The sequence below is a fragment of the Anthonomus grandis genome, chromosome 19, assembly GCF_022605725.1.
Source record: "Anthonomus grandis grandis chromosome 19, icAntGran1.3, whole genome shotgun sequence".
NCBI classification, from domain to species: Eukaryota; Metazoa; Arthropoda; class Insecta; order Coleoptera; family Curculionidae; genus Anthonomus; species Anthonomus grandis.
In genome coordinates this window covers 11,422,924-11,446,958 of record NC_065564.1, presented here as the reverse complement: position 1 = coordinate 11,446,958, position 24,035 = coordinate 11,422,924, and the positions used below count along the sequence as shown (strand labels likewise).

General features: G+C 32.0%; 1 protein-coding gene across 3 annotated transcripts in view; it reads left to right on the top strand.

The window, feature by feature from the left end:
• Window positions 1-14,918, top strand: part of LOC126747251 (uncharacterized) — a 63,438-nt gene extending 48,520 nt beyond the window's left edge. For all 3 annotated transcript variants that reach the window (XM_050455775.1, XM_050455774.1, XM_050455776.1), the window contains one exon: window positions 14,482-14,918. In XM_050455775.1, the coding sequence (XP_050311732.1) occupies window positions 14,482-14,746 (265 nt within the window). In that variant the 3' untranslated portion in view covers window positions 14,747-14,918. The remainder of the gene's footprint in view (window positions 1-14,481) is intronic.
• The last annotated feature ends 9,117 nt before the right edge of the window (window positions 14,919-24,035 follow it).

The window sequence follows — 24,035 nt, the reverse complement described above, 5'->3', positions numbered from 1 at the left end:
TTTTAGAGTCAATAATTTTTTGCAAAAAGTAGCCCGTAATGTGATGTGATTTTTGATACGGTGAGTGATACGGGTTTGTGAAACCAGCCAATATCTCAAAAACTGTGTAGGGTAGTGAGATCTGTGAAGTACACTTTTTTTGAACAAAAATATTGAAAAATACATACATTTAACTGAAATTAATATAAAAATAAAATCGCAAAATTTAAAAGGTTTTGAATAAGGCTATAACAACACTATAAAACATAGAAAAAAGGCCACATTTTAATTTGCAATACAGGCAAACACTTAATTACTAATTCTTATAACCATACTTAAAACTAGAAAATGTTAATAAGAAAAACAAATATTTTGTTTAACAGTATGAAGGATCTCATCGCGATTATACAGGATGTCCAAAATAAGGATGAGCAGTAAATGGTTTAATTAGGCGAAAGTTGCGCAATATAATGGTTGAATAAATTCAATCTAAACATTTGAAAAATGCCAAATACTTCCTAATATTTAGGGAAAAAGTGAAATTTGGGAAAATGGTTTTTTATTTTTTTCTGGCGTTATTTAAAATTATAAAATAAAATCATTTATACATTATTGTAAGCACTTTCTCTCCTTTACAAGTTAATATCTTTAACTTTTAAATACGACGTTTCTTCTTTAGAGAGTCATAATCAACTTTGTTTCTTCTTGTCGACGCCATGTTGGCCACTTGCAGTTTTAAATAACCCTTTTAATTACTTTTTCAACGAGGTAATTTCTAGTGTAGCATTGGAATCATCCCTATTAAATATTATATACCTCTCTCTTTTTTAAATACAATTTCGAATTTCAAAAAATTAAAAACATACTTTATTCATAAATACATGGTACCTACTTGTTGACATGGTACTTCTATGATATAAAATAGGCTCATTAATCGACATATTACTAACACATAATTTAAAAACAATACACAATAGTGGGTTCAACATACTAGTAGAAACAATAATAACACAAAATTTATTTTCAATTTCAAAGCAAGACGACTTAAAAATTTTTTAGAGTAACATCACAAATTCTAACCTTTACATCTTTACTAAAAACTAATTATATGTTATTGGCCTATTCCTAACTATCTTCAAAAAATTCTAATGCTATAAAATTACTTGCTTTTAAGAAGTTTCGTTAAGGACTTTTTAAAGCGAGGAGAACTTCTAGAGACTTTTATGACATTTAGAAAATGATTAAAAATTTTTATGCTCAAGTAAATAAGAGAATTCTTAGTTCACTTTTCGGGATAGGCATTGAAATATTGTATTTTTTTCTGATATTATAATGTTTTAAGGAGCCATTATTTTGAAGATACGATTTATATTTTTTGTGTATTCGGCAAGCAGACTCAACAATAAACAAGCAACACAAGGAAAGTATCTTTAAATAGGGCTCTGCATGTCCTGTGGAGATTTATGACACATATATTTAATGGCTTGTTTTTTAAAAACAAACATCGAGTCAAAAAGCCGTTTACTAATAACTCCAAAATGCTATTCCATACCGTAGGTGTTTTTGTGTGAAAATAAGTTCCAACTTTCAACCAAAAAAAATAGAAGATATGAAACTAACTATTGAAACGTTTATTCAAATTCGGTATTTTTATTTAAAAAGTAGAGCTTCTCGTTGTTTTTATCGTTTTTAATTTTCATATTCATAACAAAGTTAGGTAGGATATTGAAAAGAAAAAACGAGCTCAGAGATTAATAGATTAAACCTCAGCTCCTAGGTATATAAAAAAAATATATTATACCTCAAGTAAATTATCGTATTTAAAACTTATTGAACTTGAATTAAATTAAATATAACGAAAGATATCATTAAAGATTTACGTTCATATTTTTTAAATACGTGAATAAGTCTATTTTCTTCTTCGTTACAATTCTAAATTGATTTTTTCTATAAGTGATTTTTCACTGTATAAAATACAGTGAAAACTATTTTTGCGTGATTACTTAATTGAAAATTAAGACTTTATCTCATTCATGGCACCCTATTTAAAATTAAAAAAAAAAAACAAAATTTTCTATGATTATAATACAAAAAACTAGCAAATGGGGTATCATTGTTTTTTGAATATGATTTTCTATTGAAATACGTACTACCATACCGAGTGTCCCATATCAAATATGAAAATTCGTGTCACACAAAAAACAACTGACTGTTAAAATATGCTCTTATTAAAGATTACTTACCTTTCCAAAATTTGGGAACAGCCGTCTTATGCAGCATCGTTCGTCCACCACTTAGGCATAAATGTAGTCTTTATTAAAATGTTTTTCACATTTATTAATAAAATATTTTTTATTAAAACCTCATCCATAACATATATTTCCTGGTTTTCACAATTATTTATCCACTCAGCGAGTATTTCTGGCTTTTTAAAAGGGAACTTAAAAAAACTTATAGTATTGTTTGTCCTTTTCTTCACGTTACTGCAGCCACGATAAACGCAAATATTTATTTTAAATGACAACATATTAACTATTAAGTTTTATTTAAAAACAAGCAAAATAAAGGAAATCCAAATTTAATAATTTAGGTGTGTGCGAAAACTCCTAAGCCTGTTCGTCCGCTCTCCAGAGTCCAGACAATGAACTGATACAGTATACACGAGATTTTTAAACGAGACCGGGGCGCGCTTCTTGTTGCGTCATCTATCCGCCAGCCGCTTTTAGTGGTACGATTTTGCCCGTAAGGTTGCGCATCTTCCCATATTCTCAATCAACGGTTCTACCAAACTTTTGACAAACCTATTATAACCTACGTTTATTGTATACTGTAGAAAAAAAAAACAAAAACAAACAAAATAACAGTACAGTGAAAGATATCACAATTATTAAGATTTGCTTATCTGAGAATAAGGGAAATAATTATAAAAACTTCCCTTCAGCATCTTTTGAAACCTCACCTAATCTTCTCCTGCTGCATGCAATCATAGAAAAGTGAAAAATCCGGAGAAAAAACTGTGTGACATCTAGCGGTTGTCTGTCGAAGCTAACGCCACGTTTGTTTTATAGAAAACTTCTCGAGAAGCGTCAGCTCAATGTCATAGTTCATTCGTTAGCCGTTAGATGGCGCCACCCATACATTTACCAATTTTTTAACTCTTCAGTGACGTACTTTAATAACTAAAAGCCTCTTCTACTTACGTTACCCAATCACATATTAATGCACTATTGCTATATCAATCTAAAGCATTATTTAACTTTCCACTAGACTTGTGTTGATTCGGGGGAATATTTTATGAGGTCATACAAGCGGCATCCCGCACCGCCAACGGTAAAAAGTTGGGTTATGTTCCTTCGTGTGTATTGTTATTTACCAAGAAATAATGTTAAAATTAAACATCTTGTTACATAATAAAATAAATATTTCAAACAACATTTTTTTTCGTGGGAAGATCACACAAGTCTAGTGGAATGTCGGATTATGTGAAGGGATGCTAGAAACGTCAAATTTTACATGCATGAAGAGTAAAACAATGATATCTAGATGCTTTAACTGTATTATAGTCTGCTATAATACAGCTAAAGCATTTTCCACGAGACTTCTACAGCATTTTTTAAGATATTTAAAGCTTAAAATTTGAAAAAATTTTAAAGCTCAAAAATTAACCAATGAACCAAGTTATAATTTGACTTTACCTTTAGCACACTTAAGGGCTGGGATTCTAAAATCACGACTCGACACGATTACTCGATATGACTGATTCTTTTGATTTATGACTGATTTTCAGTCGTGAGTGTCTTGCGGATTGCCTAGTTTTTAACGATATGTCGACGACACGCTTGGGTATATCGTATACACCAGACGATATAGCTTCTTCCTTTTTTAATACGTGCATAATGTAACAGCATCCTTTTACGTATTTGTTTCATTTATTGTTTACCAATAGTCATACCAGGCATTTTTAGTAATTATATATATTATCTATGATATCAGGTTTTCATTACTATATCAAGAAGCTTTCTTAAACACAACTAATAGATTTAATTCGACCCTATTTTCCACAACCTTCTGTTAATAATAGAGGCAGAGGAAATAGAGTTACCATTGAATGGGCAGTTTTAGTACATATATCAAGATTTTATGCCACATATTACCAAAGAAGCATTGGACAAGATTTTAAATTTGAAATTAGCGAAACTACTACAAGTCATTGGATCGATAAAATTACTAAAATTATTGACAATCACCTTGCTGACCGATTCATTAATTTTTCAAATATAAGAGATTAGAGAAATTATTAAATTAACATTTATAGAGAGATCCAATTTCCCTGGTATTCTAGGTCCTAAGGATTGCACACATGTTGCCATATTAAAACGTTTAAACATACCAAAAATGGATGAACACAACAAGTTTTTGTGATTTTCCATGAATTCAATTATGATTTTTTAATGGATAGTGATGGTTTTAAACGACAATTTTAAGTTAATTAAAGAAATAATATATTTAAATAAAAAACACGAATGCGAAAAAAATTAATAAAATAAATGAAAACTCTTGTTTATCAATAGAAAAGACAATTGACGCTTCCATCTGTCAAATATTAGGGAAAATAACAAATATATACCAAGAAACCTAAATCAAATTGAATAAAACGAGTTTAGCCGACGATTGAAATATAGAATCACCCTTGTCGTCACGACTGGGTCGCGATCGAATTCGAAGTCGTGATTGTATCGAGATCGAGTCGTGATTTTAGAATCCCAGCCAAGGGTACTGGATTTGACGTTGCTCTAAACTTGGAGACAGCACCTAGGACGAGTAAAATAGGGCATGTAAAAAAGACCTGACAGATACAAGTAGTAAGCACTATACTTATATACAGCATCTCGTGCCGTTAAGTCCTTAAGTCGGTACAAAAACTAAAAATATCAAAAACAAGCTGCTTATATGAACAAATGGATTAAAGATATAAGTAGGTGTCGGATCCGGAGTTTACGGGCCGTTTACGAGGTATGGGCATTCCTAGGAAACACTCCTATTATCGTTTAGAAATGAACACTATCATTATATCTCTAAATGTGGAAAAAAATGTCAGATAGCCAAGTTACCGTAAAAGAGATTGCATCATACAGAATAAATTCCCAGCTACTACGAGATTATCCATTATTAGAAAAAATATACCTTGGCAGAGACAGGCAAACCGGCTCATTACACAAAATAGTTCTTTAATTTATAAAAAAAAAAACTAGATAAAAATGGTCGTTGAACCTTCTTCCAGGACATGGCACCAACTCAAGAAAATAGAAAAACCAATAACAAATAACGGATTCTGTCAAATTAAAGTAGAAAGATGGGCTCTGCAAATATCAAGGACTTGCTAAGGAATAGTAAAATCTAGTTTTCTTTAACTTTCTAACTTTCATTGATTTATTTTAAATTTAGCACGACCTGTCGGTGGGAAGTATCTCCGATCGTTACCAACTAAAGGCTAACAACAATTATTCTATAGGCTTATATATCAGCTGTGTTATCTCAAAACAGTTTTAATATTGACCTTAACTTTTTATTTCACTCTCCACACGTATTTCGCTAATGATGTAAGCATTCAGGAGTAGATTAAAACTTTAAGTTTTACTATTTTTTCGATTAGAGTGTCCAACCAAAGGTTCCAATCATAGGATGTGTTATGTAGAGGTGTGTGTTCTGACAGCAGGAATCTAACAGATGTTTGGGACACATCACTGGACTGAAGATTCCTTGGTTTTGCATAATATATGTTTCTTTCAGGAATTTTCTTTTCCTCCAGTGTTGCTCATTGCACAATTTTTTTGCTTTTATACAATGTATATTGTGGGTATTCAACCAAGTGTATTCTATCCCTGTTTTAGAAACTTCTCCTATTCGATGCTCTTTTGTGGTGCACTTTAAGTGGTTGCTTTGTCTCGTCTATGTATAGCTCTCTACCTTCACAAAGGATTTCTTGGTATACGTAGTTCTTGGTGTCTAGAAGCCATTATGGCTTTGTCCTACATACAATACCTCGTATAGTTGTCTTCCAAGTGAAGGCAGTCACAAAGTTCTTCAAAGTCTTGCTCTATGTTTTCTATTTTCCAGTTGAGATCAACATTGTTGTTGCATAATGGCTGCTACCTTCTCTCACAAGGTTTTATTGATTCCCACTTTTATTGACCAGGATGATTGGAGTAATGTAGCCATTCTTCTGTGTGTGTGTTGGTTGTGTTGGTCGAAAGACTAAGGTTCTTAGGTATTATTTATTGTTCTTTGCAAGAACATCTAAAAGGGGTAGTTTCCAACTCGTAACTTAATCGTAAACTTGGTGCTGGGCTTAATGTTCCTAACCAAAACGTCGAGCTAAATCTAAAACAAAGACAATGGAACTTTAAAAGTTTGATTTTACTGCTTCCCCAATGTCTGTCAGATTCAAAAACAGATTACTAAGGAATAGTTAAAATACTTTTATTGAACCAGAGAACTTGAGAAAACTCAAGCACTGGGACAACGTGTAGAAAAACAAGTAATTTAGAGCGACCCCACTATATATCATAACTAAACTTTTTTGTTCTATTTTATGCAAAAATATTTTACTTTATATAAAAATGTGATATATTTAATAAATTAGTGAATGGTTTTGATTCTAAATCTAATCACATTATCTATATTTTTATATACTCTAATCACATCTTATACAAACAAAACTTATGTTACCTGATTACCGCGGGTTAAGGTTTGGGAACCACCTTGATTTCGCTATTTTTATATACTCTAATCACATCTTATACAAACAAAACTTATGTTACCTGATTACCGCGGGTTAAGGTTTGGGAACCACCTTGATTTCGCGATGCGCGCGCTTTCTCATGGTGTTGATTTAAACCATCCACAGTCACTTATGCTGTTTTTCCTATCTTTGACAAAGAAATTGCTGCTATTTATTTATTTTTTTCTAATTTGAACTTACTAGAAAAATTGCGTTAAAAATTCTAATCTGCTTTTAGAATTGCCAAATTAAAAGGAGTTTTAAAATCACCACCAATATGTTGTACTTATTGTAATTTTCACCAGTAATGGTTTTTAACGCGTGCATCAATGATGGCTTTGGCTGGTACGCATTTCCTCTTCATACGCAAAGTCTGTTCTGATCTGTGCTCTTAAACGATAAGTCTCAGAATCTTCTCTAAAATGAATTTGTGAAAGACGAAACTTTGATAATTTTCTATTATCAAAGTTCTATTACAAAATTATTTTCTATAATCTAATTTTCTTTTATGTGTGTTAATTCATACTGGTCCTTCAAGCACCTATTATAGTATTTTTAAACCGAACCAAAATGTACAAAATTAAAATTATTTCGATTGGTTAATCGAATCATTGCTTTGAAGTCTATAGTTTATACTAAAATTTAAAAAAAAAATATTAATTTCAAGACTTATATTCTACTAAATATTTGTTTACCTTTTTTTGTATTGCAACGCTCGACCAAGTAACGTTGCCACGCTAGTGCCGAATTCTATTTTTTCGAATTCCCATCAGTTTCAGCGTATTCGTGTGACACAACCTAAAGTTTTTGTTCTTTTTTATAATTATATTTTATATATTAATTTTTATATAATTATTTTTAGATATTTGGACTTTCATTATAGGATATTCATATATGGATAATAGATAAAAGTTCACCTCATATCAATATATAATAATTTATTTTGTGAAATTTAATGTTATTCCGGCGTTGTTTTGATCTGTGTCTATTTAAAAATTTTCCAATTTATTTTGAATTGCTTTTCCTGTTAACGTTTATTAATTGGAACATTAATTTGTTTTTAATGCTTACCATTCGTAGTTGAGATTATTTCTACAAATTATCAAGTAGCATCTAAATTAATAAAAAGGCGTCAGTCTTATATAAACTGTGTAGAAGTCATAAATAATTTGGCTGTTGAGTTTCAAAACAATCCTTTGATATGAATTGAAAGCCCGCTTAGAGGATTTTCGTAGTATTTATTCTTTATTTGAGACCTTGCACTTAGACATTTTATCTTGTTCTGATGATGACAAACAGGATGAGTAACACTCTATTGGGAATGACTTGGGAATGATAAAATGAAGTTTTAGTATGATTGAAGTATGATTCATTCTGTAATTAGAGAGATACTTCCTTCAGTATAGATTTTATTGTAGAAAATGGCCGAAGCGCAGCAATACCTCCTTCGGTGAACTACTAACATGATCGTTTGATCATCAACATGATCTTGGCTTATCTAGAATCAAAGTCTCTGTATATCACAAATATTTCAAAACCTACAAATGGCTGTTCAATATAAAGCAGCTAAAATAATTAAAAATATTTCCTTAACCGAAACTAATTCTCCTGTACAATCAAATGATTCAATTGAGCATTTTAAAAATAAAAGAGTCTTAAACCGATTATTGGCTTGCTATATACGGGTATCCAGAAACTCTACTGACAAACTTTACAGGATGATTCTCTCATAAAAAATAAGAAAACAATTTATATGCATGTATATTCTAAACGTCTTACTTTCGGATCTACACGGTAATTTAAAAAAAAAATTAATGCGCATGTCAATAAATAAGCATATAGCAACGTACTTCAGAATTATTAAAAGTTTCTCTAAATTTTGTTAATAGGCTAAAATAAAATGACAGAAATAATAAGTTGTTTGTATCTAGTAGTTATAGTAACTTTATTGTAAATATTTTCGCGTAAATATTTTCTGACATTAAAAAAAAATTAAAAAATTAACTTTAATAACGATTTATTTTAAACACGAAAAACAATGTGATAGGAAGACACCCATTATTAACGTTGATGATAAGCAAATTAGTTTAGCGATAGTTGAAGAAAATCCTGAAATTAGTGTAAGGAGCCTTAACGATTTTATTTGAAGAGTTCAGGAGCTTTAGCAACGAAAATTTTGCCTTGTTTAGAAATTTTCAACTGGCTGTAAAATTTAAAAAAAACATGATCATCAGTTTTTTTCTAAGATTTTGTTTAGTGATGAATCCCTTTTTACTAAGAATCGAATTTGTAATATTCACAATGTCCATATTATTCAAATGTTAAATAAAATTGTCATATTTTTAAAGAAGTTCATCAACACAAATTTAAAATTAATATTTGGATAGGAGTAATTAGTAATATTTTATTAGGAGCTCGTCGAACTTCCTGACCGCTTAAACGCTAATATAGATTTAAATTTTTTACAAAACTTATTACCACAACTGCTGGATAAAGTGCCTTTAAATATCCATCTAAATTATTGGTTATTGCTGCCTGGCACACTTACTGTCTTGAATTAAAATTAAATCAGACGTACCAAATTAAATGGATAGGAAGAGGTGATCCGATTGCTTGGCCTTCTAGATCCCCCGGTCTCAATCCCTGTGACTTTTGCATTTGGGGGTATTCAAATTTTAAATAATGTTTATGCCGTTCTCATAGAAGCTCGAAAATCGCTTTGAGAAGGAACTGGACAGGTTTGCAATACATTCAGAAATGAAGTTGGGATTTTTCAAAGAATTCGCTGTTCGTTATCAAAAAGAGCAAGACCATGTATTGAATCAGATGGTCATCATGTAAAACACTAGGATTTAGTGTATCTGATAAAACTAAAAATTGTATGTGACAAAATGACATGTAAGTATTTGGTTTTGTGATATTTTATTATTGTTGCTGTTGTTATTATATTTTTTAAAAATAAAATAACGATTTTCCATTTCAATTCTATTTAGCTTAAAATCCATAATAAACAAAATTTTTTAAACACTAGGATTTAGTGCACATACTTTTTTATATATTTAGAATTTATACTTGAGGTATGTTTTTTCTTCCAGTTATCGTATCAAATAATTTAAAAATCCATTAATTTTCCAAGAATATAAAGTTAATTTATTTTAAAATAATAAACTTTAAAATTATTTTTATAATTGCTCAATAAATATGATCAGATTGACAAACCCAAAAATGGGGTTTATTAATTTACGCAAAAATAGTGGCTCAAATTACAAAAAGTCACAATAAAAATATGCCCAGAACTAAATAGGGATTTAAAAAATAATATTTATTTCAGAAAAATGCAGTGGCGTACTCTTTTTATTAAAAAATATTTACGATAAACCCCTTATGGGCACTATTGGTAAAAATTAATTTGTTGAGTACACGTTAAAAAAATCCTCCCTGAAGCATAAAATATATTTGCAATTTTTTAGAAAAAAAAATTACATTGGTAGTAAAATTATTTAAAACAACTTTTTTTTAAATTTTTACATTACTACATTCTGCAGATCCGAAAGTAAGATGTTTAAGACATATAGAGAAAAACTTATTTTTTGTTATAGAATCATCATGTAAAGTTTGTTGGTAGAGTTCCTGGATACCCGGTTTTCACTTCATTTTAAATAAAACATGTAGAACTTTTAAAAATACTGTCTTTCTGAATAAGCCAAAAGCATTCTTTCATTCTAATTCTAGACATAACGAATCTGGTCTCTCTGGATGTTCTGAAACTGAATTGTGTTTAGTTTGTTCCAAAAAACATCAAACTTTTTATAAAAGGTAAAAACACAAAATCTACAGCATCACAAATACATTTAATAAAACGCAGTAAAACGAAGGTTACATGTTTCGCTCGAGTAGAGTCAGGGGTGTCGTCAATGTCATCGACTTGATGATTGACGAATAACTTGTGAGACTCTGTGTTTTGTGTATGTTGTTGTCTGATGATGCTCTAGTCGAGCAAAATATGTAGCCTTTGTCGTTTTATTAAATGTATTTGTGATGCTGTAGATTTTGTGTTTTTACCTTTTATAAAAGTGTATGACCAGCATCTTTGGGATAATGGATGAATTTATCGAGTTACATCAGACTTTGTCGCACTTTCAACCATTCAATAATGTTCCCTATTTTAAGTTGATTTAGAGAATCTAAGAACCTCTTTAGTTTAACACAAATAATATCCCGATTAAGCTCTAAGAAGTTATTTGACAATCTCAAAAAATCCATTTTTGTACTTATATTGCTTGAAATATTTTTCTTCTTTAAATCTATTCAACATATTGTAGCTTGTTGCTTTCCGCGTTCGGAGTAAAAAAAAGATTACTTCCATTGCTCATATGCAGTAAGAGCCAAAAGTCCGGAATAAATTTATTTAAAATTCAGAGGTATGTTAAAAAAAAACGCTCGGATACGTCGATTTTTATTTTTAACTGCGGGTTTTCTTACTATAATTTTATGTATACAGGGTGGTCCAAAAATAAGTTACGACCATCAACTTCAATTTTTGAAATGGAAATACCTATTTTTTATTCTGCATTCTTAAAGAACAGAAAATTCTAGACATATTTCATGTACAATGTCCTATACCTATCTTCATTTGTTTTTGAGTTATTGACAGTTGAAGAACGGCATATTTGCACTTTTAATTGAAGCTTTTTTAAAACCATGAGAGATTTACGCCTGAAAGCAGGCTAATTTAATATTGCCTGAAAAGATGAATAAGTTAAGTGAAACTGAGAGAATAGAAATACTAATTATGATAGGATGTGGTGATCGTATTAGGACCCAACACCAGGTTTGTGAAATGTTTAATACCAAGTATCCTGGTAAGACAATATCTCGGTCTACCGTGAGCAAACTAGAAAGAAAATTTAGGGAATTAGGTCACGTCAGAGATCGACCCAGATTGGGTCGTCCCTCAATTTCCGAGGAAAAGAAGTTAAATGTTGTTTTGTCCATTGAAGAAAATCCTCATACACCGACTAGACAGGCAGCACTAGATAACGATGTTGGAAAAACATCTTTAAGAAGGATTTTGAAAAAGGCTAAATATCATCCCTATAAATTAAAATTAATCCACGAACTTAACGAAGATGATACAGATCGTCGATTAGAGTTTTGCGAAACTATAATGAATGTCTGCCATAACGACCGTCTTTTTCCTCGTAGAATAATTTTTTCTGACGAGTCGACCTTCTGCCTCAATGGTACAGTGAACAGACAGAACTGCCGTTACTGGTCTTCCTCCAATCCAAATTGGGTTGGGTTGGGTTGGTTGTGATTGCTGTGTAGTGAAGCTCATACCCAATATCCTCAATGTGTGAATGTTTGGGCCGGCATTATCAATGACTGAGTCATAGGTCCATTTTTCTTCGAAGGTACCTTAACAGGTCACCGTTATTTTGAATTCTTAAGGAACGAACTGATTTCCGCTTTATGTTTGATGTTTCCAAATGCAAATAATCCCAATATTCCAGAAGCTTCAATTTGGTTCCAGCAAGATGGCGCGCCGCCACACTTCAGCAGAGCCGTGCGCCAATATTTAAGTGAGGTATTTCCGGGTCGATGGTTGGGCGAAGGGGTAAATTGGAGTGGCCTGCTAGGTCCCCCGACTTGACTCCTTTGGACTTCTTTTTGTGGGGTTATTTAAAGCATAGAGTGTATGTAAATAAACCCAACAATTTAGAAGAATTGAGAAACAATATAAGAAATGAGATTCAACAAAATTTTACCTCAAGAAATGATACGCAATGTTCTGAGAGAATTCGAATCAAGACTCGCTTACTGTCAAGAAGTTAATGGGGCTCAATTTGAACATTTAATTCGGTCTAGATTAGAATAGTTTCTTTTTGTTCAACATTTATACAATACTTTTGATTAAATACATTAATATATTGACTGTTATTTTAGAAATTCAACCGTAAATTTCTCAGTACCTGTTGACACTAACTAGCTATTGTCAACAGATGGTTTTAAAAAAGCTTCAATTAAAAGTACAAATATGCCGTTCTTCATTTGTCAATAACTCAAAAACAAATGAAGATAGGTATAGGACATTGGATATGAAATATGTCTAGAATTTTCTGTTCTTTAAGAATACAGAATAAAAAATAGGTATTTCCGTTTCAAAAATTGAAGTTGATGTTCGTAACTTATTTTTGGACCACCCTGTATACATATGATTATAGTAAGAAAACCCGCAGTTAAAAATAAAAATCGACGTGTCCGAGCGTTTTTTTTTTGAACATACTCCTGAATTTTAAATGAATTTATTCCGGACTTTTGGCTCTCACTGTATAATTGCAATTTTATTGGCTCTGTATTAAGTTTTAATGAGACATATCAAGCTCCCTGTGTTATTGTAAAGATTTAACGTCTTAAAATTAACATACCTTATCCTAAATCTTTTAGAAAATGATGATGACTATGGAGTGGTCTTTCTGATGAGGATCCCAATTGATGTTGGCAATTAATTCAACAACTACACCAAAGCTTTTGGAAATGCTAGTGGTTTTTGGACTACCTAAATATATTGCAACAACGCAATAAAAAGACCATACTTTTCTTAGAAAATTAATTCTCTTGTCGCACCTCCTCTAAATTGGTCTATTGGTCTATTGAAAGGGATCTATTACAGTCTCACTAATATTCCTGGAGTCATGCAAGTTCGTACTGCGAAAGGGCTGTTGGATCGATCACTAGTAATGGTCTGCCTTCTACCGTCTCAGAAACTTTGAACACTGTCCCTTTCTTTATTATGTTTTTTTTTTTATTTTCTGATTTTAATTAATGTAAGAAATATAATTTTTAATTGAATAATAGAAAAAAAAAGTTTTTAATTATATATTTTATTTACCTAAAAGAAAAAAAGTTTAGTGGGTCACCAAAATAAGAGTTTTTGAATTCACTTCCAATCCAATTCTTCCACTCGTTTTGATTTTGACCAAGAACGAACTTTAACATGCATCAATGATGGCTTTGACAGGTGGCTCCATATGAAGAGCCTCTTGTATCTGCGTTCTCAACCGATAAGCATCAAAAGCAGCTCCAAGATATTTTTATGAATGATAGAGTAGCATGTATTTTTAAAACTGGCTTGCTTAACTTAATCTGTAGTGAATAACACCGACAGGTAAGGCGTTATTGCTGTTGTAACTTTAATAATTTTATAGTTTTCCTTTGTGTGTGACACACTGGCCCTTCAAAAGCCTATTATAGTATTTTTAAACCGAGCCAAGAGATACAGGTTTACCACATACTTCATGCTGTGTTCTCACTTTTGGCTTCTGATTTTCATCGAAACAAATCAAGTTTCACAGCTTAGAAGTGACTGTTGATTATCACATGCCTCTTGGGCAAGAAGCGTGTGATAATGAATTTTCAATGTGTCTTACCTTTAAAACGTAAAATTATTAAAAAAAAAACAAATATTACAGCAATTTGTGTGTCCAATGAAGACTGAAGATATTGCGTGCAAACTCTGAGAGGGGGCGCTATTAGCGATTTTTTAATAGCTTATACAATATACAGGACCATAGTAGAAAATATTTGTTGTTTGTTAAATGTTAATTGAAGCATTCTAAAAGACAAAAAGAACATTTTACAAATAATAAAGTTGTTTCAAACATCAACACAAATTAGCTGAAAATTTTAAAATAAATCGAATTAAACAAAAATTTTTTTAGAACGGATTTAACCCCAAAAGAAGCAGACATTCCAATTTATACAGATAAGAATTCCGAAATCTTATCCAATGGTCCGAGTTTTCTTAATTTCACCAATACCGATATTAATAAGGATGTCGCCCAAACCACAATTCCTTTCTTTGATGCACAAGAAGTGACTAACAGGCCCGCAAGACCTTTGGTGGGCGCAGGACTCTATTATAAAGGCCGAAAAGGTTATGGGGGCTTTATAGCGCCCATGATCAAAATCGCCATAAACTTGTGAATATATAAGTTTTTATACATTTTTATTTGTTTATACAAACTGTTCTCTACAAAGAGTACTAGCTCCCTAACTCCTATTCGTAAGAAATATGATAGTAATTAAGTACTATAGGCTAAAGAAATTATTATTAGTCATTTTAATGTATTTAGAATAAAGGTAGAGTACAGAAACATTTTTGATTGTTTTTTAATGTTTTTTTACACTTAAAAGTGCAACTGCTATGTTGCTGAGATTCAGAATGGGTAATTGTTTTAATATTCTTCATGTTTGTGCTAAATCTAGATGTTATTTGTGAAAGAAATTGTAGGGCATTGGGTGGATCTGAACTGCTATGTATTATTATTTTAGTACATCTAAATACTGCTAAATTATTTAATTATGTGAAAGCCGAAGAAAGAGCTTTCTTGACTGCTTTAATTTTGATTCATGAATCAAAATTGAATGAATGCAAAGTTTCAAAATTCATAAATATAATATTCTTAAAGCTCAGCCAATCAGATTTTTACATTAACTGATAATATAATTTTCTACACCGATATCTATGCAATACAAAACAAAATTAAATTTATACTTTTACATTTAACATAAATGCAGTAAGACCACATTGCCATTAATATTATAATACCATTATTACTCAATCTGACACAACATAAAAAATCCATTACATTAACAAAAAATAAGTTATTTATTGTACTGTAGATTTTGTGTTTTGTGTTTTTGCCTTTTATAAATTAAGCACTATCTAACTACAGATTTTTCTGATTTTTATTATTTTTTGTAAGACAACCTTCAAGTCATACATTTAAACGCAAAACTATTTTTCTTATGATTTGATAATAAATTCTACATTTTGTTACAGCAAGATTTCTAAAATTTTAGAATATTCTCGAAAATTGAAATTGCAGTTTTTAGTTTCCAGACAGATTTGTCTGAAAGTGTCTGTGCTGCAAGAGTTCTCAATAGATTGGCACTATTTGGATCGGCAGCTCCTACAATATTTAAACTCCAAAGTTTCCGACTTGCAACATAAGATTGAAGCATAGATGTAAATATCTCCGCACCAGATAAATACTCCAATGTTAAATTTGCGGTCCTGAGTGAGCTCTAGTATCCCAAGCCAAAATATTAGTCTGTTGCCAAATTGAGCATCCCGGTTCGTTGCGTGCCTCTGCGTTACGGCGGGTAATAAAGGATTTTGAATCTTGGGTATTTAGTTAAATTTATAAATTTAGTGTGTCCTGTTTGGGGTACTGACTAAGAGGTTTTTTTACATATTTTTTTCTTGATGAAAGAAACCGCAAAATAGATTATTCATGGAAGGAACTATAGATACATACTTATTGTATATGTATGTCAATTAAATTTATATTTGAATTAAAAACAGTACTCTAATAAGTCCTATAGTTATAATAACAGAATAAATTTAAAGCATCTTTAATTATATTTTTGTTCCATAAAATGTATATCAATGTAGAAATTTTATTGTAATTATACAATCGTAATTATATAATAAGCATGATCAGGAAAATACCCAAAACCCGAAAACAGATATTGGGTTTTTTCCACGCTCACATGACCTGCTCTCGACGCATGAGAGCATTCCAAATACCCAAAAATAATTGGGTTTTTGGGTCTACGCAACCCGAATGGTATATTTTTTTCCTTAGTGTGTTATTATAAAAAAATATTTTCGCAGTTTTGTCTCGTTCGGCTACACTTTAAAGTCTTAAATTAAAAATGGATAAAATAAATTCTAAAAAACCTCAATGTGGAAATAAATGTGAATATTTAAATTGTGGCAATTCACGCAGAAAACCTACCGTTAGGATGTGTAGGTTTCCAGTGAAACTTAAGAACATTTGCAATCAATGGATATTAAATTCGGGTAAGTAAAATTTTAAGTGAAAGTACAAGTTCTCTTCTTATGCTATTCATATTTAAACAAATATCTTTTCCAATTCCTAAAAAATAATTGTTTATTTCTTTTCAAAAATATCCTTAAATAAAACTTTTGTAAATTACCTATGAATGTGCACGTGCACTTTAAAAAAAAACTTTAAAGGAAAATGTACCTATTTGTTGCTATATTTATGACCAATACAGCAATCAATTTGCAGTTTACCCTTTATATTTTGTAAAAAAGCAGAAGCTCGAATCAAGGCTTAAATAATTAAAATTATTTAGATTGTTTTCTAACTTCTATTACAACTAAACGTATTTAAATAGTTTTTACTATTGCTCTATTAACTATTAAGATTTTTTTAAACGCTAAGTTGGTTGGATTTCCAGTTGAAAACTTACGTGGTAAATACATTTGTAGGAACCATTTCAACAATGAGGACTTAAATTCCAAAGTTTCCGACTTCAACATAAGGTTGAAGTCCTTGCAAACTCGCTCGAAGGTCAATTATCCCTCCAATCTCTCAAAAATCTCTATAATAACCAACAGAATTTTAATTTATATCCAAACAACCCTCCCAAATCTAACTGTAATCCTGATAGCCCAAATAACCCCAGCCGAATCAAAATATAAAGACGCCAAAATAAAAAAGAAAGCACAAAAAAAACAGCCGCCCGGTGTGGAGTGTACTAATAGCCTTACCTTGAAACATTGTTGACATCCATGTTAGTGATCTAATCGACTTAATCATTGCATACTGGATTTTAGAAATCCGCTGATGTCATCCTCATCTCTAAAAAGGGAGAATCAATGACAAATTCCTCAGATCCAGCAGTCTTTTCTCGGTGATGAGCAAAATTCCTAATCATCTCTCTTCGAGAAATAATAACTGCAACAGACATGAAATAAAACGGTCAATTTGGTTTTCACACTGAAGAATCTATCACCTACCAGAAACCCGGCTTGCTTCCACATTCTCTCCGGAGCAAATCGTGCATTGCACACCGAAGTCATGTTTCTTAATATTAACAAAACTTCCTAGAAAATGGTACAGGACGATTTATTACATATACTCGTTGCAGCCACTTTTCTCGACGACCTTGGTAAACTTTACCTTTCATATCTTATAAATCGATTATTTAGATATTTCAATATCTCTCCCAGACACATGTAGAAATTCAAGGGGTGGATGACAGAGCCTTGCGCATAATATTAGATGTACATACATATTAGATGTACCGGGTGGCCAACTAAGAATGGACGTCGGCGATATCTCAGGCCCTAATAGTCGTAGCGCCTTGAAAAAAAAAATTTTGTAATAAAAGTGGCCAAAAAAAAATGCTGGAAATTATTTTGAAGTTTATTGGTCAACCGCTAGAGTGCGCCACAGCTTCTTTAAATCATAAAATTGCATTTTTGCCAAAAACCTTTTAATAACGTACACCTCAAAATATTATATTAATATTCTGGGAAGATTTTCTCACAAAAAAGTTTTTACAAAAATTTCTGTCAGTTGTCAAATAAAGTGGTGGGGGGCGTTTTTAGCTTGAATAAAGAAAACAGCTGAAAATCAGCTATGACTGAACCGATTTTTTTAAGCATATTTTTTTTTAAGTCTATTGTTGCCTTATTTTTTCAACCAAAAAAAAAAATTCAAATTGCTTTTCCTAAAATCCGCTAGAGGACGTTGACTTGTGACTAACCCTTTCTGACGGATTATTTCAAAAACCTCAAATGCAACTATATGTATTTTTTTACGTCATTAAAAGCGGGGAAGAAAACTAAAGAAACTGGTGAAAACGGCACTTCGATATCATTTCTTAAACAAAAGTTATAAAAAAAAGTGTCCCTTCGAAAATAAAAATGACGAAAATGGCGATAAACTCCTATTTGCTTAGACAAACTGAATAAACTCCTTTTATATAAGTATTTTTTTAAACAAACAAACTCATAGTACTCTTTTAGAAAATCCGACATACAGGATTGATCGTTATACGTTTATTTATACAGGGTGTTAACTAAACCAAGTTGACCAAATGGGCCTATTTTGGGAAAACTGTGCATAGGAAAGTTGAGTTAGTAGGCTATGGAAACAAAAGTGGCAGGTAACCATGGAAGCAAAATATGTAAATATTTCAGTTAAATGTCATTTTAGCGTCTCTTCTTGGGATTGTTAAAGCGTTTTTAAGTCTCGCTAATAACATCCAATAGTTTTCTTGTTAGTTCGCCGTATTGTGAACTTTGTTTTTCCAGTTTTCCGTGTTGTTTCACTTTTTCGTGTTGTGCCAGTTGTTCGTATTGTTCCAGTTTTTCCTGTTTTGTTTCGGTTTTTTGTGTTTTGTTCAAGTTTTTTGTTCCTTAACTTTTTATCTCTGTTTTTCGTATTGCTTTGTTTAACAATGCTTTACACAAACGAAGAGGCGTTTGACATAATAGGTACTTATTTTGAATGTATGAGAAATGCCACAGTTGCTGCAAGGGTGTATGCCCATCAGTATCCTGATAGACGCCATCCTACTGCAAAATTTTTTCTTCGAATCACACATCGTTTGCGAAGGACTGGAAACGTTCGGCTGCCCGTGTTTCGGAGACAACGCAGGGGACGCACCGAAGACAACATAATAAATGTTTTAGCCTACGTCGAGTTTAATCCTCACTTAAGTACTAGAACAATAGCGCACGACCTGGGAGTAAGTCGAACTACTGTTCAGAATATTCTTAAGGAGTACACAGTACAGGTAAGCGATCTTTTGGATATTAATCTCCACTATACGCGATGAGACTTAATTTTCCCAATGAGAGTTCATTTTTTGATGATGATGCTTTAAATGTAAAATTAATTAAATTTTACACGAAAAGCACCAGATTGGTCTATTCTGTTGAATCAGCAGTCATCATCTTGTTCCAGGTTTCATCCATATCATTTAGTCCTGCATCAAGAATTAAGTGCACAAGATTTTGACCGAAGGCTAGACCATTGTCACTGGCTTTTGGGTATGATTGCAGAGGATCCTCAGGTGCTTTCAAACATATTGTGGACAGATGAGGCTACATTTCACAGCAATGGAGGCGTGAATCTCCACAATATTCATTACTGGTCACCAACGAATCCGCACTGGATGCGAGAAGTCCAGCATCAAGGCCGTTGGTCTTTAAATTGTTGGGCAGAAATATTAGGAGGTCGAATTATCGGCCCATTTTTTTTTAACAACGCACTAAATGGTGCAAATTATTTGCAGTTTTTAAGGGAGGAATTGCCAATTTTATTAGAGGATGTGCCACTTGAAATTTGCCAACGAATGATGTTCCAGCACGATGGCTGTCCAGCACATTTCGCCCGAAATGTTCGGGAGTTTTTAGATGCTACCTACCCTGGTAGATGGATAGGACGGGGCGGTACCTTTCCATGGCCGGCTAGATCACCAGACCTAACGTGCCTGGATTTTTATTTATGGGATCGAGTTAAAGAAATTGTTTTTGCAACAAGACCTACGAGGCTACAAAATATGATTGGCCGGATTAGGGATTGCATGCAGACCCTCTCATTTGCTGAGGTAGAGACTGCAGTTCTGTCTACCGAACAAAAGATGATTCAGTGCATAGAAAATGATGGAATGCATTTTGAACATTTGGGGAGGCACTAAATAAATTATGTGTATAACATATTATTTATTATACCACCTAAGATTTCTTAAAATTGTATGTAGAATTTAAATATCAAATAACATATTATAGTGTTCTATTTAAAATAAGCAAGTTTTCATCTACATCCGGTATCATCAAAATTGTTACAAGTGTCAAATTATTTTATTGTTGTATCTTTAATTAACTTTTCTATGGTATGGTATGGTGCCAAATTTTCAAAACTTTCCTATAGAACAACTATAAACTGTATGCACAGTTTTCCCAAAATAGGCCAATTTGGCCAACTTTATTTAGTTAACACCCTGTATAAATAAAATCAATTCTATATCTCGGATTTTCTAAAACACTACTGAGTTTGTTTTTTTTTTAAATACTTAGTTAATACGAGTTTATTCAGCTTGTCTAAGCAAATAGTAATTTATGGCCATTTTTATCACTTTTATTTTCGAATGGACACTATTTTGTTAATAAGTTTAGTTTAACAAGTGATATCGAAGTGTCGTTTTCACCACTTTCTTTGGTTTTCTTCCCCGCTTTTAATGACGTAAAAAAATATATATAGTTGCATTTGAGTTTTTTGAAATAATCCGTCAGAAAGGGTTAGTCACAAGTCATCGCCCTCTAGCGGATTTTAGGAGAAGTAAATTAATTTTTCTTTTGGTTGAAAAAATAAGGCAACAATAGACTTAAAACAAAAATATGTTTAAAAAAAATCGGTCCAGTCATAGCTGATTTTCAGCTGTTTCCTTTATTGAAGCTAAAAACGCCCCCCACCACTTTATTTGACAACTGACAGAAATTTTTGTAGAAACTTTTTTATGAGGAAATCTTCCTAGAATAATAATATAATATTTTGAGGTGTCCATTATTGGAGATTTTTTGGCAAAAATGGAATTTTAAGATTTAAAGAAGCTGTGGCGTCCTCTTGCGGTTGACCAATGAACTTCAAAATAATTTCCAGCATTTTTTTTTGGCCACTTTTATTACAAAAATTTTTTTTTCAAGACGCTACGACTGTTAGGGCCTGAGATATCGCCGACGTCCATTCTTAGTTGGCCACCCGGTACATACCATATGTATAACCAAATATTCTGCAAGATCTCCAAACAAATACATCGCCACCCTTCATCCGAATGCTATCCATTCAGGCCATAGGACCAACAACTCCGAAGTCGTCCTATGGTTGAAACCTTTTGTGTGACGCTTAAATCTTAACAGTTTTACGACTAACCAAAACTCTTTATTTTATTCTCGATACGTATTTCGCTTATGTTAGTTACACTTATTTCGCCTTCTTTCTTCTTTTTCGGAGCATCCTGAACTAAAACTACTTACAAGTGGTCTTGTTCTAAAGATGTAACGAGTAAAGCGAAAAATCTAATAAAGCATGACTGAACAAAGCATAAACATTAACTAAACTAAACAATTGACTGTAAGAATTTGGACTTTTATGCTATAAAGAATGGTTTTTTGAGTTTTGAATATTGCAAATCTTTCGTACGCATCTAATTTTCGATTTCTGTTAACAATTTTAAGTAATTTTAAATTATTTATTCCTCCAAAATGGCCAGTATTTAAAACATGTTCAGCCAAACTTGACTCTTTAACTCTTTTTTAAATCTTTAAAGACATTAAGTACTACATAATAATATGCATTTACACGGTATTATATTTTAAATTTAAAAATATGGAGGTGAATTTTCGACTTATCATTTCTTGGCGACCTTTTGTAAGTATTGTCTATTTTACATTATGTCTATACCAAATACATAACATACTACCAAATGACATACACGCAGAAAAAAATAGTTGTCTCTGATACATGTACAGGGTGTCCCATTAAGAATGTTCCTCTGCTGTATCTCAGGCCCCAATAATCGTAGAGCGTTGAAAAAAAAAGTTAGTATAACAGTGGCCCAAATAAAATAGCTGGAAAATATTTTGAAGTTCATTGGTCAACCGCTAGAGGGCGTTCTAGCTACTTAAAAACTTTAAAGTCTATTTTTTCCAAAAAACCTTTAATAACTTGCATCCCAAAATATCATCAAAATAATCTACAAGGTATTCCTGACAAAACTGTTTTAACAACCATTTCTGTCAAATGTCAAATAAAGTGGTGGGGAGAGTTTCTATCTTAAATGAGAAAAATGGTAAGAAGTAAGCTTTGGCTGCACCGATTTTTTTTAAACAACTTTTATTTAAAAGCTCTTTTATTGCTTTATTTTTCTACCAAAAAGATTTTAGAAGACCATTATTGGAAAATTTTCCTAAAACCCGCTAGGGGGCGTCTACTTCTAACTTACGCTATTCGACTGATTATTTTAAGAAACTCAAATGCAACCAGGTTTACGGTGTTAAAAGCAGAGAACAAAGCTTAATAATTTAGTGAAAATCGCAATTTATATCACGTCTCTAACTAAAGTTACAAAAAAAAATGAAGTGAAAACATCAAATATGGTCGTTAAGTTCTATTTACCAGCCGGGTTAAAAAAACTGGTGCCAGCTTTTTAGAAATTCCGGAAGGTGGCGTTTATTTATACACTTCTTTATACAGGAAGTTTCATTGGTAATAAATCAGGTAATAAATCAATGTTTATGGGAAAACTAGGAAAACTATTCATAGGAGCGTTTTAAATATTTATCAACGTCGACGCGCCATTGTAACACGACAAAAATATTTTGATAGTTTTGGCACTTGCTACCGATTAAACTGAAAAAAGATAAAAATCTTGCTTATTTTAAATGGAATAAAATATATAATTATTTTAATTCCTACACTAATCTAATGCCTGCCGAGGTGTTCGAATTGTTTTTTCGAATTTTGAACTCTTCGTCGGGTTGATTCCACGGCTGCCTCTATTTCTGCGGCTGGTAAACTCCGAATAGCGCTCCTTATTCACTTCATATTTTCATATTTCATATTTTCTCTATTGGTAGGAATCGAAGAAAATACAATGGTTTTTATTCTACCCAATAAATAAAAGTCAAGGCAGGTTAAATCTGACGATCTGCAAGTATATGCAATGTAATCTAATAATGTTTCTATAACAATAAAATTACCTTGCCGGCCAAGGGAAAAAGCTACCTCTGCCAATCCACCGATCAGGGTACCGCTGATTAAGGAACGTTCGCACTTGTACCGCGAAATGAGCCGGGCATCCGTCATGTTGTAAAAACATGTTGGCTCTTATAACCAGAGGCACCTCTTCTAATAATGCTGGGAGCTCATTTCTTAAAAATCCAAGATATCGTTCTCCAGTTAGGCTCTCATCAAATAAAAATGGACCTATAACCTGAGATCTTATTACACCGCACCAGACATTAACACTCCACCTTCCCTGATGCTGGATCTCGCGCATCCAACGAGGGTTAGTTTCAGACCAATAGTGGATATTATGTCTGTTAACTCCTCCGTCACTATTGAACGTTGCTTCGTCTGTCCATTAAATTTCGTTGAGAAAATTTGGATTTTTGAGTAACATATTCTCCATCCAATGACAATAATCTAGTCTTCTGTCATAGTCTTCTAGATTTAATGCCTGGTGGAGTACTATATGGAATGGATAAAATCTAAAAAAATTTAATTAAGTAAGTATCTAGGCACCTATTTTTGACAAATTGTCTTATACCTGTGTTCCTGCAAAATTCTGTGAACTACAGAACGAGTTATGTCTAAATCGCCTGAAATAGTTCTGATGCTTAAGTGTGGATCAAATTCTACATAGGCCAAACAATTTATTATGT